The sequence below is a fragment of the Drosophila kikkawai genome, chromosome 3L (assembly GCF_030179895.1).
Source record: "Drosophila kikkawai strain 14028-0561.14 chromosome 3L, DkikHiC1v2, whole genome shotgun sequence".
Classification (NCBI taxonomy): domain Eukaryota; kingdom Metazoa; phylum Arthropoda; class Insecta; order Diptera; family Drosophilidae; genus Drosophila; species Drosophila kikkawai.
Window position 1 is genome coordinate 27,491,029 of NC_091730.1, and position 16,537 is coordinate 27,507,565.

A 16,537-nucleotide genomic window follows, 5' to 3' on the forward strand; every position below is an offset into this window, starting at 1 on the left:
AAGGACCTTTCACTCCAACGCAACAAACTCAAAGAATTCTTCAAAATCGCCAAGCAGGCGAAAGATGACATTATCAATGAAGAATACAAAGACCTAATTAAGGACTACAAGAAAGAAATACGCAAGGCGCAGAGAAACTCATGGAGAAACTTCTGCTCCAAAATAAAGACTGCCCCAGAAACGGCTAGACTCCGGAAGCTGCTTTCGAAGCAGCCAACCATACAGAGTCAGTCCAACGCGACGACGGACAGTGGACTGAGGGCAGCGAAGAGGCCCTAACAGCACTAATGCATGCGCATTTCCCAGGATGCACTGAGGTACCCGATGCAAATAAGCACCAGGACCTAGCAACCAAAAGATCTAATATCCTCTAGTAGAATCCACTGGGCTATAGGCTCCTTTGCGAGGATAAAAGCACCAGGACTATATGGAATATTCCCAGCCATGCTGCAGGCGACCAAGGAAATGATCACCCCATGGCTCTACAGCTTGTTTAAGCACGGGCTATATCCTTATCCCATGGAGGACCTCTCGGATTGTCTTCCTGCCCAAAGCAGGAAAGTGCAGTCACATGAGCTCCAAGGATTACAGACCGATAAGCCTCACCTCATTCCTACTTAAAACGCTGGAAAAGCTGCTGGACCTATACATCAGGAACGATGTAGGGAGACAACTGTCGACCAACCAGCACGCCTACACGAAGGGGAAATCATTGGAGACGGCACTACATTCGTTGGAAGCCACCATTGAGAGAGCCCTAAACAATAAGGAATATGCACTTGGAGTGTTCGTGGACATATCCGGGGCATTCAACAACAATAGCACGGACGCAATAATGGATCGCCTAGAAGCGACCAACTCGTCCGCCGCTATCAACTTGTAGATAAAAAATCTTCTAAGTTGCCGGCGGGTACAATCAGATTGGGGCACCGCTTTCATGGTGAGAGGAGCGCACAGAGGCACGCCGCAAGGTGGGGTTCTGTCGCCCCTCCTATGGAATCTAGTGGTAGACGACCTAATCAAGAGATTCGGGAGGAAAGCACCAAAGATAACAGCATAATTATCACGGGGGTCTGTCCATCGACCCTCAGCTCGATCACGGAAACAACACTCAGGGAGATATGTGAGTGGGCGGAGGAGGTAGGACTCAATATCAATGCGGATAAGACGGACATTATTTTCTTCACCAAGAGATACAAGGTGCCGCAATGGATCCCCCCAAAAATTAACAAAACCAGGCCGGGGTCAACCAACACAAGTCAAATACCTCGGCATTGCACTTGACAGCAAGCTGACGTGGAAGGCCAATGTAGTAGAGTAGAGTAGTGAAAAGGACACCATAGCGCTATATGCATCCAAGAAGATGCTTAGCCGCACATGGGGCCTCTCACCCTCTCTAATGTATTTGGTCTACATATCGGTGGTGCGTCTGACTCTGCTGTAATGAGTCTTAGTGTGGTGGCAAGCCATGAAGAAAAAAACGTATAAGTTTATGGAGAGAACCCAGCGGCAGGCACTGCTCTGCATATCAGGGGCGCTGAGGTCAACCCCCACCAAAGCACTCGAAACCATAATCGGTATATATCCCATAGATATTCAAGCGCAACTGACAGCAGGAAAGGCGGCACAACGTCTGGTTACATCAGGAAACTGGTCGCTACAAGGTTTTGAGCACAGTTCAATTGGTCGAGACAGGGGCAGTACATCTGACTACATGATACCCAGAACGTGCCCGGATGTAAACACCACAGCGTTAATCAGACCAAATGACTGGAAGTCAGGCCAGGACCATGCTCAATACCTCAATATATACACCGACGGCTCCAAGATGGAAGGAGGAGTTCGAGCGGGCATATACTGTACAGACCCTGAAATGAGGCTGTCGTATTAGCTACCAAGCTACTGCAGTATATTCCAGGCGGAAGTATTCGCCATCAGAAAGCAGCAGAGCTTGCGCAGAGCATAAACCGTCCACATGAGGCGGTCAATTTGTTCGTAGACAGTCAAGCGGCGATAAGATCCATGCAATCATCAGCGGTCAGTTCCAAAAATGTACTGGCAAGCAGGGAGTCACTAGATAGCCTAAGCACAACTAAGTCAGTGAGGATCTACTGGGTTCTCAGCTCGTCCAGAGCCATCAAATTCCTGAGCGTAATGCTGGACACCAGTGGAGCCGTAGGAATTGCGCTCCTGGCTAAAGGGGTTGCAAGCAAACGTGAAGCATTGCTTTGCGGCCGTACGACGTTAGTTTCTGCTTCTTATTAACTATACGTTCCCCCCTTTACCCAATTTGCAAATCCTCCCCCCCTATCCCTCTCGGCTGTTGATGCTGATAAAGAATATATGTACTTAATAGGGTCGGAAATCTAATAGAGAATTTATTTTTGAATTTGTGGGAATTCAGCACGATTTTGCATGAGTAACTAATTGCATTCTCTAACTGTAGCTCTTGTGGAGTTTTCCATACTATAAAGTGCGTAAATTTAAAAGCATGTTCTTATTATAATATATAAATACTTTCTTGCTTTTGGTATCTCACAGTCAAGAATAGTCGACTATAGCTTTCATACTTTTGTTTCATTAAAAATGCTCTCTTGTTGAAATTGGCAAATCAAAGAGATATGTGTATTTTGTTTAACACACAAGGCTTTCGGTGCCGGTCGACCTACTCGACCGGCATCCCGAAGTTAACATACTTTCTTAAACAACAATTAAAGTAACTGGTTTTCTATTTTTTACTTTATTTCTAGTACATTGAAGAGCAAATAATTTTTCATCACGTGGAATTTACAGACAATTCTTATTGCTTGGAAATGATTGAAAAGCCCCCACGATGTGTTTTTAAGTTATTGACAGAGCAATGTCATATGCCTAAAGGATCCGATTTGGCATATTTAAATAATCTGCATTCTGAATTCGAATTTCATCCACAATATATTAAGGGCTCTGATCGGCGACATTGGGAAACAGAATTTGGGGTTAGACACTATGCAGGAAGTGTAATTTATTCTGTTGATGGATTTGTGGAAAAAAATCGAGATGTACAACAAGATGTTTTGTTTGATTATATGAGTTGCAGCGACGACTTGTTTATAAAGGATTTATGCAAATACCAGGTACGTAAGGAACATTTCATATTTTCTGAAATAATGTCTTTAGAACAATTTTTTAAAGATGAAAGGTGCAATTGTCGATAAGAAATTAATTCGATATTAGCTAACTGATTTTAACCAAATAACGCAAATAAACATGTTTATACCCTTGGATGGTATTATATATAGAAGTTTCCAAAGCAGTGAAGGAGACAATTCCAACCCTATTATTGATCAGCATCAAAAGCCGAGTCGATCTTGTCATGTCCGTCTGTCCGTTTCTATGCAAACTAGTCCCTCAGTTTTAAAAGTATCTGAATAAATCTTTGCAATTTGTCTTTTGAATACTCTCTCTGTTGTATAGGTCAGAACGGGCCGGATTGGACGATTGGGTTGGCTTACCTTAAATCTTGGCAAGTATCAAATTTTATGAAAATCGGACAACTATATCATATAGCTGCCATTAAAAGATCATAATAAGTATAGGTAAAATGTAATGAAACTCTGTTTTGTGTGTGTTTTCAGCATTTAAATCTATGAAATAAACATCAAAACCAATCTGCAAGGGTATACAAACTTCGGTGTGCCGAAGTTAGCTTCCTTTCTTGTTTTTATAGAATTTTGGTCGCCTTGTTGACCTTTATTGATTCTTTTTTTGCACTGTTTATCGCCAAGTTGATAGCAGTTAGAAACAGAGTTCGCCAAATGAATGCGGTGTTTGGTCGCCTTGTTAACCAATTAATCACTACCGTGAATGCTGCAGTTGATTTAAATTAATTTAAATCAGATTTCAAACAAAATGGGCGGATTTCAGTAGAATCCGCACAACCATATTGGGTACTTTTTCGAAGACATACTTGAGGAAAATAGTTACGTCGCACAGTAGCGCCTCTCGAACAATTAGCGTTGCAAAAATCAAAAAAGTCATGTTCGCAAAAACGATTTTAACCATACTTATTCGACAGGAAATTTAACAAGGATTCAGAATCTGCAATAAAATCAATTTTAAGATTTTTTTTGTAGAAGTTATGAGCATTTAAAGTTGAACTTTGTTTCGTTTTTTGCATCATACAAAAAAAAATGTGTAAATTGGTCGACTTTCAGGTAATATTACACAAAAACCATAAAACCAATGGTCATGGTTTTTACTTTAAATGATAGATACATTCATAAACTATTAAAGAACCTAAAAAAACGACACTTTTATTTGGGCTTCTACAGGTAAATCGCTACCTGCCAGGTGTCCATTTTTTTCACCTTTTTCTGCCTAAAGTAGTCTATATCTTCTGACGCCAATGAAAGCCACTGACTACACTATGTCTACAAGTTACGTGGATCTTTCCTGGACCAGAATTAACTTTCATCGGCTGCGTCGAGCTGCGTCTGCGGAAATGCGACGCAAAAAACCAAAACAACTCAGGGTAAAATATACCAAAATACCGACACAATTTCATACATTTCAAGAAATATACTAACTGTAGCGCGTGGCGGTTACACTTCAAATTAAAAAAAAAATTTTTTTTTCAGTTTTCAAATTATTTTTATTTGAGCAAATACATATAAATAAACATAAAAAATTAAATAAAAATTTTTGTTTAAAAATTGTTTTCATTGAAAAAAAATTATTTTTTCACTTTGATACCCTTTAAAAAGGCGTATTTGTGGGCGTGGTACTTTATGCAGCACATATATATATTTTACAACAATTACTTGTCCAATGCCGTTTAAATTATTCGATTACCTTATTTGGTTCAAAAGATATGATTTTTGCAACGCTAAATGAGAAAAGGCGCTACTGTGCGTCGGCTCCCGTATCTACCGTATCTACGTTGATGGCAACCTTTTTCATGCTATTTGGACTGCTTACAAATTGAACACCTGGAGTTGATTCGGGGCAATCCCTTGAAATGTGGCCCACCTCGTTACAGCTGAAGCATTTCACGGCAGCCTTGCAATATTTGCGAAGATTGTCTGCGGATCCACAATTAAAGCAGTAACTCTTACTGTCGTTGAACTCGTGCCTCGTACCTCATACTGCTCCTGTAGCACTTTATACGTTTTGCAACAGTAGAGAGTAACTGAAGTCACTCCTCATGTTTAGGCCGTCCATTTTTTTGTTGGTGCACCTTTGAATCGGTTTGATTTTAAAACATTATTGAAAATCCGCCGCCCCGGTTTTAGATTCCGAACGGAAAAGGGACTATTTAAAAGTTGTCAGCGTACCAAAATAGAACGACATATTTCTAAGATTAATTTCAAACAATTACTTTTTAGTTTGTTTCACAATTAAAAGATCGGCTAATATCCGTTCTTATTTAAAATACCCGCCAAATTAATCTACAAACTGAACTAAATATTATGCGAAGGGAACTTTTCCTTTTACATCGGTAACTCTATTATCCAGCATTTTGCAACAAAAACAGCAAACAACAGCAAAAACTGCAATTAAAAATATTTCGCCATGCTTATTTTGCCACCGCAAATGTGTCTTTTATAGATTTTATGAATTAAATTAGGTCTCCATTATGTAGGGAAATAGCTAGAGAATGGCTAAGACCAATCGCGATTGATAATGATCGTACAATTGCACAGTTAGTCGAAGGGAAGCTCAGAACCGCGATTACCTGCAGTCACCTTCCCAAAACTCAATTCATTCCCTGATAAAAACCCTTGGCAAACGTATGTGTTTCTCGGCGCTGCCAAATTTAAGTCAAAATTACACGTGGTAATAAGATTTACTAATTGATTGATTAAAGTGAACCCCAGAGTGGTTTATACAGCCATAACTTCCTTGTTTGATTTTGTGCGTGGGAAAAGGTAAATAAGTGCCTATTTTGTCAGTCTCAATGCTAATTCATTGTTCATAGGGATCCGACTTCGAAAGCGTGACGGAGGCCTAGGCCTCGAAAAGTTCGATTTCCCTGCTCTACGGCCGTCTTTAGTCAATTCCACCAACCGCCTGCAGTAGATCTCAAATGACTCCCGATTTCGCTTCATAGTCAGCTGCCCGGACGGACCTAGCCTCCTCTGTTACGTAACCTGCCACGTTTTGGATGCGGGCTGTATTAACACTAGTGGAAGACCAGAGCACAGCCAACCAATTTCGCTGTGCGTAGTTTTTATTCGACCGGATAAGGCGCTTATCTCATGGTTATCACCCTCGCCAAGCTGTAGGGGAACCCCCCTCTTCCACCATCTGGCCGGCGAAGGCTTAAGCTATTGATATTATCTTATCGCAAGTGCAGTGGATGCTGCCTGAAACCCGTTAGGATCTCTTATATATCTTATTATTTCTCTAGTTCAGCTTTGATTATTATTTATTGTTTTGAATACGCCGCAATAATTAAAAGTAGGAGCGCCGTACTATCCCTAGCTGAAAAGAACCCCGACATACGGCGAGCTAGACCCGATCCTAACAAGAGTGCGCATCCCCAGCTAAGGAAGTACAAGGCCCTCTTTTGTAGTAACCACCACCTCTATAAAAAGGCCACATAGGAAAAACCTTTTAAACTACGTACACTACAAGTACTATCCACGAGTTGGAGAATACAGCGGACCAAAATTTGATCATCAAAATTTTTCTTTTGGTTTAAAAAATAGTTTATTACTTAAAGAATGTACTGCGTAAGTTTCATTATTGAATTCCAACTCGAAGTGCCTCAAATCAAGTATACACCCAAGGTATACAAGTATTAACGTGGATCCAAAACTCTTTTTCTGTTTGTGGGGAAGACAACGAATATGCCACCCTTTAGTTTATAATAAAAACGCACAATAGGATTTTAGTCTAAGCCATGTTTTATTTTCGTGTTTCTTTACTCGGAGCTGCAGACTGTGTGTATGTAAGCTTGGCTTTAGAATATATATATGTTTATGAGAGTACAATTGTAGTTTGGCTGCATAGATAACGCGACAGCTTAGGTGAGATAAGGAAGAGTAGAAAGAGAAACCAAAAGAGCGCTGCAGGTGCAGTGGTATACCTATGCGAGCGTGACTAGGTGCTGGCGGTCTGCTCCGAACATACTCCCCCCGTTGGAAGAGGTACGGTTCCAACTATCTCGGAACCGATGGGCAGAGCGGCTAGTTTGGCGTCGGCTCTCTTGATTAGACCCGTAGCTGTACGGACCATACCTACTCTGATGACGCCGTCTCCGCCGGGTATGACTTCCTCGATGCACCCAAGCTGCCATTTCAACGGTGGAATGCTGTCCTCCTTCAGCACCACTATGCTTCCAACCTTGATGTTGCACGTTTCGACGCGCCACTTGCTCCTTTCTTGAAGAAGGCACAAATACTCGCTGCTCCATTTTTTCCGGAAGTGTTCTTGCATCTGGGTGATCAGCAGGGTCCTTGACGATGGCTGCTAAAACCGATTTACTCGATAACCCTCCAGAGACTATCCAACCAAGTTTGGTGTTCTGAGGAGTTGGCAAAGTCCTGTCCAAATGAATTTTTCCTGTGAAAATTATTTCGAAAAACAAATCAGCGCCAAGCAAAAGGTCAATTCGTTGCGATTGATTAAAATAAGGATCAGCGAGCGAAATGTTCTGCGGAATTCTCCATGACGTTGCATTAATATTGAAATGGGTCTGATAATCCGTGATACTGTGAGTCACAACAGCTGCGAATGACGCACGATAGCTGGCATCCCGTGATTGCGCAACAATATCGACTGCCCTATCCGAAATCATGGAAGATTCTCCTATCCCAGCAATCGAGATTTGCGATTTTCTATGACTCAAATTTAGTTGAGTAGCTAAGCGAGAGGTTATAAAGTTCAGCTGAGAGGCAGAATCTAAAATAATCTAAGGCATAAATGCTCCACTTCTATTTCTCAGGTATATAATAGCAGTCGGAAGCAACTGACTACGTGTTGCTTCGGCATAATATTTGAGGCTTTGGGTGGAGGACTTGATAAGTTATGATCAGGATGAAATGATGCTTGAGAACATGATACTAATGCTGATGATGAAGTAGATGGCAATGGCTGAGAGCTCGAGGATGGATCGCATGATGCAGATGAAAATGAGATGGATGGTGCGGATGGGTCATGATTCATGTGTAATAATAAATGGTGCTTCATGCGACAATATCTGCAGTGAGTCGACTTGCATTGCTGCAAACTATGCCCCTTGCGCAAACAGTTTAAGCAAAAGTGCAACTTCTTTGCTTCTCTATACCGAAGATTCGGACTCAAATTCAAAAATCGAGAGCATTTTGGCAAATAATGATCCCTTGCATCGCAAAATAAACATATCGGCTGACTTAAGTTAGTGGCAGAAGTGCACTTGGATTATATGTGTGCAAGTTTTTTCCCACCTGCTGGCCTGGTGTTTGAGTTACCCAGGCTTGATCCAAGTTTTCCATCATCCTGCACCTCTTCTCCAAAAACGACTCCATAGCATCCAAGGTAGACAGCTCTGTGATCGATAAATCGTCTTCCCATTTTTCCCGCGTCCTATGGTCCAGCTTTCGAGTGACGATGTGTATCAGAAGCCCATCCAAAATGTGTTGCGTAGTGGCCAGGGTTCGAATTGCTCTCAAACGTGAATTCATGTAATCTCTGAGCTCCCGAAGACCCTTTGACGATCCCTTCTCGACACCCTTTAAACCAATTATTGCCTGTACGTGTGCCTGAAAATGTAAAACTTTGTTATCGAATCGATTTATCAGCAAATTCATAGCCTTATGATAATTGGCATTTGAGGGTTCGAGCGAGCGTATGGTCTCCAGAGCCACGCCGCCTAAACTCGACCGTAAATATTGTAATTTCTCAATATCACTTAGCTCATCATCATTTCCGATGACCGTCCTGAACGTCGCCAGAAAATCCGGCCACTCAGCATAGGATCCATGAAAACGAGCAATTTCCAGATTTGGCAACCGAGGCTTCCAAGATCTAAAAGAAAGATCCGGGTGGTTACTCATTTCAATAGATGTTGGATTGGCAGCGGTTGAAGCCGGCAATTGCGACTTGCGATGATCAGCTAAGCCTCGGCTTAGTTTCGCCTTTACATCCATGAAAACTCCGGGAAATTCAATCCGATGGTCGCTCGAGATCTCCGTAAAATCCAGTCGCTCCAACGATGTCTGCGCAGCATCAAATGCCTCGTTTAAGGAGTTGATCCAATCCATTCACGCGAGTAAATCAGCTTCATCAAACTGATTGACCGAATCAGCATTTAAGGAAGTCTTCTCATTCAAAACCCGTTTTTTGGACCCTTTTTAAAAAAATTCTTATTTGAAAACGCAAAGAATAATTGAAAACTTTTTTATTTATTGTATTAAAAAATGTTCAAAGTAAAGAAAAAAATAGTTTTTGCCTCGATACGAGGGTTGTTAAAAGAGTTATGAGACTTCAAACTTGGTGGTGGAAAAAAAAGGTGTCATCTTGGCGGCCACGATTCAGGGTTTCCAGAGCGTCAGAAATAAAAAAAAAAACGGAGTTATAATCAGAATAGATGTCATTTTCGGGTGACGGAACAGATTTTTTTTTAAATTTAGTTGAACAAAATGGCAGCCATTCAAAAAAAAAATTTCGATTTCGGGCTTTTTATACCCTTGCAGGGTATTATAATTTCAGTCAGAAGTTTGCAACGCAGTGAAGCAGACGTTTCCGACCCTATAAAGTATATACATGATCTAGCCATGTCCGTCTGTCCGTCTGTCTGTCTGTCTGTTTCTACGCAAACTAGTCTCTCAGTTTTAAAGCTATCTGAATGAAACTTTGCATATAGTCTTCTATATGCTCTCACTGCTATATATGTCGGAACGGGCCGGATCGGACGACTATATCATATAGCTGCCATACAAATGTTCGATATATTTTTGGAAAAAAAATTATAACTTTGCTGTTTTTCAACATTTTTGCACCATTTTTTAGATATGGCCATTTTATATTATTCCAGAATTTTGGTAAAAATTTTATGAAAATCGGACGACTATATGATATAGCTGCCATAGGAACGATCGGGAAATTAATAGAAATAAAATTATAGGTTCGTTTTTTTTCAACGCATTTTTATTTACTCTGAGATATAAATTTTTTTTATTATTCTAGAATTTTGGTATAAATTTCATAAAAATCGGACAACTATATCATATAGCTGCCATAGAAGCGATCGGTAAATGTATAAAATATATAAAGCTGGGAATGTAAAACTGTAACTGTCAAACTGTAAACATAATGTAATGAAACTCTGTTTTGTGAGTGTTTTCAGCATTTAAATCTATAAAATAAACATCAAAACCAATCTGCAAGGGTATACAAACTTCGGCGTGCCGAAGTTAGCTTTCTTTTCTTGTTTTTTAAACTATTTTTATCTACTCTGAGATATAAGCTTATTTTATTAGTTCAGAATTTTGGTATATGAAAATCGGACAACTATATCATATAGCTGCCATATAAACCGATCGGTAGGTGTAGGGAAAATGTAAAACTGGGAATGTAAAACTGTAACTGTCAAACTCTCAACATAATAAGTTTAGGTAAAATGCAATGAAATAATATCTGCAAGGGTATACAAACTTCGGCGTGCCGAAGTTAGCTTCCTTTCTTGTTTTTTTTTTGTAGTTTAGTGTAAAAAAAAAAATAGAAAAAAAATTTTAAAAAAAATCTGTTCCGTCACCCGAGAATGGTGACAATTCTGCTTTGTTTCAGGAAAATCGGTTTAGTTGAACTGGAGATATCATGGCCGCCAGTTCGAAAAACGTGGTTACGAGATAAACGCGTTTAAAGTTTGAAAAAAGCCTATTTTGCGAAGACCTTGCTTCCCAAAAATGGCTGTATCTTCTAAAGTATTTCGAATTTCTAAAAATCCTTTTGGGGACATATACACAACATCCCAAGCTATAAATAAATGCAAAAAAAAAAAAAAAATCGAAAAAAAAAGTTGCGCAATGAGAAGACCCCCTTAAATAAAATTTCATCGAGCTTATTTGCCATAAAATAGAGTCGGCTTTGGCTCGGTAGAAGTCAACGTCACTTGGGGATTCATTTGGTGCCCGAACCGATTTTTTTTTTATTCGATCACGAGAAAAAAAAAAAATCAATTAAAATGTCTGACCGCGTCAGAGGCACGAAACACCCTATGCTTTCTACCGCGAAAATGTAGAGGTTACAAGCGTCGCCGAAATGCAACGGAACCTTAAACTTGTTGTTGTTGTTTTTGCTGGTAAATTGCCTGCTTAGCAACCGCAAACTAATGTATGTATGTATGGCGGTGGCTATATGTACATATGTATATATGCCCTATGCGCTATTAAAAAACGATTAAATTCGATTCACTTTTATGTCGAATTATTTGCACAACACAGCTTTGATTTTCACAGCGCGAAATGTACAAAAAAATCAAACGGCCGGCTGCGCACTGTATGTATGTTATTTTTTTGTATTCCGTTTTTATTTATTATGTACAACTAAAAATAACAAATATACTATAGTAATTTTATAGATAGATGTTATATCATTCTCTCTCGCGGACGAAACCGTGGCCCTCACGCACGATAGGAATTTAGTATAAGCCGTGTTTAATTTTCGTGTTTCTTTACTCGGAGCTGCAGACTGTGTGTATGTAAGCTTGGCTTCAGAATATATATATGTTTATGAGAGTACAATTGTAGTTTGGCTGCATCGATAACGCGACAGCTTAGGCGAGATAAGGAAGAGTAGAAAGAAAAACCAAAAGAGCGCTGCAGGTGCAGTGGTACACCTATGCGCGCGTGACTAGGTGCTGACGGTCTGCTCCGAACATCAACATTTATTTTTTGCATTTATACCTATGCTAGGGACACGATTCACAAAAAACTATGTAAGATATTGAACTGAATCCAAAATTATTATTATTAACAAGAAATTATCTTCTATTTGAACCGAAATGGGGATAAGTAAACTGAGTATTGCCAATTTTTAAGAGGGTGGGCAAAAAAAATCTAATTTCTTGAAAATGGAATTTTTTTCTTCAGAACTGAATTAAATTTTTTTGGTAAAAATTTCTTTTGGGTTTTTAGGTTCAATAGAAGTTATTATTTTGAAAATTTTTATGACAATTTTTTTGAATTATCTCCGATTCTCTTTTCAACTATCTCCAAAGTTTCACAATGATTGCTGCTGGACTATTTCACGAAATTCACGAAAAATGCCTAAGTTTCGACCGATTACATGTATATTCTCCCTTAAATCAACAAGGGAAATTTGTTTATATTAAAGGAAAATCCGTAAATGTTATCAAATTCAATTCACTTCCTAATGGTTCCTAAAGAACTAAGGGATCAACTAGATCAGATTAGGGAACACATCCCGCCGGCTCAACAGCTTAGAGCTTAGAATCTATGGAATCATTCATGCCACTACTGATAATGTTATCTTTAAAATAACACTACTGTTAGTGTCCACGGAGCAGCAATAAGTCTTCAGCATCATGTTCGCGTCGTGTTCCGGATGTCCAGAGATCCCTATAGCAAGAAGAAAGTGGAAGTCTACCAGCTCGCGGATACCCTGAGATCTTCGAGTTAGCGGAGACCCTGAGATCTTCCAGTTAGCGGAGACCCTGAGATCTTCCAGTTATCGGAGACCCTCTGTGCAGAGACCCTGAGATCTCCCAGGTAGCGGAGAGAGTTGGCGGAGGCCCTGAGGTCTTCCAAATATAGAGAAGTTTGTGGAGGCCCTAAGGTCTTTAAATAGTGAGAAGTGTATGGAGGCCCTAAGGTCTTCCAAGATCGAGAAGTTTGTGCAGGCCTTAAGGTCTGCAATATCAAGAAGTTTGTGGAGGCCCTAAGGTCTACAAATATAGAGACGTATTCGAAGGCCCTAAGGTCTACCAGTATATATACCAGAGAGCTGCAACGATCAACATTTTTTCGATCATACCCGATCATTGACTCGGATTTTTTGTGAGCCAAAACTTTGCATCAACAAAATTGAATGATCGTTAGCAAGCGTGATCGAAGCGAACATTCAGTTCCGATCACCCTTGACTTGGTTCGGAATGATTTTTTTGATCGTACGCGTTGTATGAGCAACAAAGAATGATCGTGACTGCTGCTTCCATTCAGGCCGATCGCAATCATACCGTTCGGTCCCACCGGTTTTGATTTGCTCATACCGAGTGGTTCGGTTCAGTCTGACGAAATTTAGCAGAATCTCGGACGCAGACTGTTTGTTTATTAATTATAAGCATTAAATATTAAGTTTTTTCTGCATTACATAAATTTTAGTTATACGAGTAAATTATGAAGAAATAACTGAAGTCATTTGTATCAGTTAGTTGAAACGCAACTTGTTTCCTTTAAAACATTTAAATATTTATATATGTAGATATGTTAAACAAAAAAAAATTTAACACATTTCGCAAGGTAATTCTCGATCTGATTGCATCATTCACAATCAAATCAGGCGCAACATGAGTGAAGCCTGAGCTCTTTTGAATCCTTGGACTTGATCGTTCTTTTTCTGCACAATCAGTTCCGATCATCATACCGGTACCAAAAAATCAGTTTGAATCAGGAAGCAGAGCAATCAAGCCAACTGAACGAGATCGTTCGTTTTGTTCGCGAAGATCGATCGAGCATGTTGTGGCGATCTTCTGTGTTGAGTTGTGATCGGCTTGATCGTTGTTGATCGATCCGGACCGATCATACTCAATGCAGCTCTCTGATATATACCAATATATATATCTATATAGACGTATACGGAGGCCCTAAGGTCTACTAAGATAGAGACGTAAGATATGGTCGAGATCCGACTATGTATTACCACGTTACCAGAAAATCTTACTTCTCTCGGCGCTCCTCGGATGATGACTCCTTGCTGCTTTCTTACCCCTGCTCCGTTGGAGGACTTTACCGATCGCCGGCCGAAAACTGAATGCCTTCCGAGGGCTGTGGCCCGTTTTATATATGGATTCGGCGAGGTTCGGTGTGACCGACGTGTGGGCGGAATTTGCCATTTGTGGTGTGGCCAGATCCCCGTGGGCCAATGTGACCCTTTGAGCCTGATCATGGCGCGCGCGCCCTTTCTGAATCGGGTTCCTTTGTTTTAACTTTTATTTCCTTCATCTCTTTTAATTCTATTACTCATGGTTTTCTGGTTTTGTGTTGTTTACTTTTTGTTTACTTCATTTTGATTCTCTAGTTTTGTGTTGCTCTAACTTACATATACTCCTTATTTCTAGTCTCTTATTGCTATACTTCACGTTTCTCTGGTTTCGTTGCTCTACCTTATATCTATTTAATCTCTCTGCGCGCTCCGCGTCACAAACATAAAAGAGTTATTAAAACCAGTTGGAGAATCTACAACTAAGGTAGCCGAAGCCGAACTACGGGAATTAGGCCAAACTGAAGGATCCCAAATGGGCATGCTATGTGGCACAAGCAATATCAGTTATACTGATCGTTACATGACAGCAACGCATCAATTGGAAATAACAAAAACGAAGCTCCACGGAGTTTCGCGTTCGACATCATCGTTGAACACCCGTTTAACGGCCGAGAGAATGTTCAGTCGCGACAATAATAATAATAAATAATTTGTAATTCGTCAGTCGCAGCAATATCATATGAGCAAAGAGTATAGAACTATATAGAGAACGCATCTGGCATGCTTTGCCGTTTCCCCTCGCTTGTCGGCGAGGGGAAACGGGGAATGATTTGCTTGTTATATTTTTAGATTTCGATTATTACTCACACAATGCATAAGTGTAAGTGGGTTTTATGTGTATGTGTGCGGCAGCACATTTTGAGACGAAATTTCATATTTGGCTTTGCTAGGACGAGAATCAAAAGGCTTTCAAATTCAAATTTGTGTTTGTGCATCACACATTTAATCGGTCCTGTGGTCGTGCTGGTTAAAGCGTTGGTCGGCAATATTAATGAGTGGATCGATCTCTGGCAATGGCGGTGTTTGTAGTAATGTGTTTTTTGGTATTAATAATTCATATTTTTTTATATTATATTATTTATTACATTAAGGCCAATGTAGTACAGAGGGTAAAAAAGGCCACCATAGCGCTATATGCATCCAAGAAGATGCTTAGCAGCACATGGGGCCTCTCATCCGCTCTAATGCATTGGGTCTACTGCTCTGCATATCAGGGGCGCTGAGGTCAACCCCCACCAAAGCACTCGAAACCATAATCGGTATATATCCCCTAGATATCCAAGCGGAACTGACAGCAGGAAAGGCGGCACAACGTCTGGTTACATCAGGAAACTGGGCGCTACAAGATTTCGAGCACAGTTCAATTGGTCGAGACATGAGCAGTACATCTGACTACATGATACCCAGAACGTGCCCGGATGTAAACACAACAGTATTCATGGGACCAAATGACTGGAAGCCAGGCCAGGACCATGCTCAATACCTCAATATACACCGACGCCTCCAAGATGGAAGGAGGAGTTGGAGCGGACCCTGAAATGAGGCTGTCGTATAAGCTACCAAGCTACTGCAGTATTTGTTCGTAGACAGTCAAGCGGCGAAATAGTTCCTTTTGTTGTTTTTAACCAGATGTTTGGCATGCAAGTCTTGCATTTTCAGGGTTTGCTTTTGCCTTTACATCGAAACTTACGATTCCCAACGAGTCTAAGCTAAGATTGAAGGTAAAGTACCAAGAAAATTAGCAATAGTCAGCAAGTGGTCTGATGAGTTGGGTAGCTCCAACGAAACGATCGTCACCACAGCTGCTGCTTGTCTATTGACAAGTTCCTTTTGTTGTTTTTAGCAAAAGTCGAGTCTTTGATTTTTATAAAATTGGAGCCGGCTATGACCTCAAGTCCCGCAATTACGAATGCTAAACAAAAACAGGTCGATGTTACAAAACAAACTAAACCAAAGGGGAGATTCGCCCCAAAAAAGCCCACGTTTCCATACGTAAAAGCTTTAAAGCTTGGCTTATGGCAAGTCTGATAGACTTGCATGCCAAACAACTGGTTAAAAACAACAAAAGGAACTATTGCCGATTTTCAGGGTTTGCTTTTGCCTTTACATCGAAACTTACGATTCCCAACGAGTCTAAGCGAAGATTGAAGGTAAAGTACCAAGAAAATTAGCAATAGTCAGCAAGTGGTCTGATGAGTTTGGGTAGCTCCAACGAAACGATCGTCACCACAGCTGCTGCTTGTCTTTTGACAAGTTCTTTTTGTTGTTTTTAACAAAAGCCGAGTCTTTGATTTTTATAAAATCGAAGCCGGCTATGACCTCAAGTCCCGCAATTACGAATGCTAAACAAAAACAGGTCGATGTTACAAAACAAATTAAAAACTTTTATTAAACAAAAATGTTTCTTCGCTATGGGCGAATGTTATCAAAACATTAAAAATATATATATGTCGTAGATTCGTAAATCTAACTACACTAAATTCGAATGTAACCAAAATAATGAGCCCCATGTAGAATAAAGAAGTGTGTAATATTCTGATGAGTTGAGTGAGCATCATTTGAGTGTAAC

At 40.2% G+C, this 16,537-nt stretch overlaps 1 protein-coding gene across 1 annotated transcript in view; it reads left to right on the forward strand.

The window, feature by feature from the left end:
* The window catches only part of Myo81F (Myosin 81F), a 530,639-nt gene that overhangs the window by 202,633 nt on the left and 311,469 nt on the right, over window positions 1-16,537 (forward strand). The window contains exon 8 of the mRNA XM_070285196.1: window positions 2,751-3,116. Within this exon, the coding sequence (XP_070141297.1) occupies window positions 2,751-3,116 (366 nt within the window). The remainder of the gene's footprint in view (window positions 1-2,750; window positions 3,117-16,537) is intronic.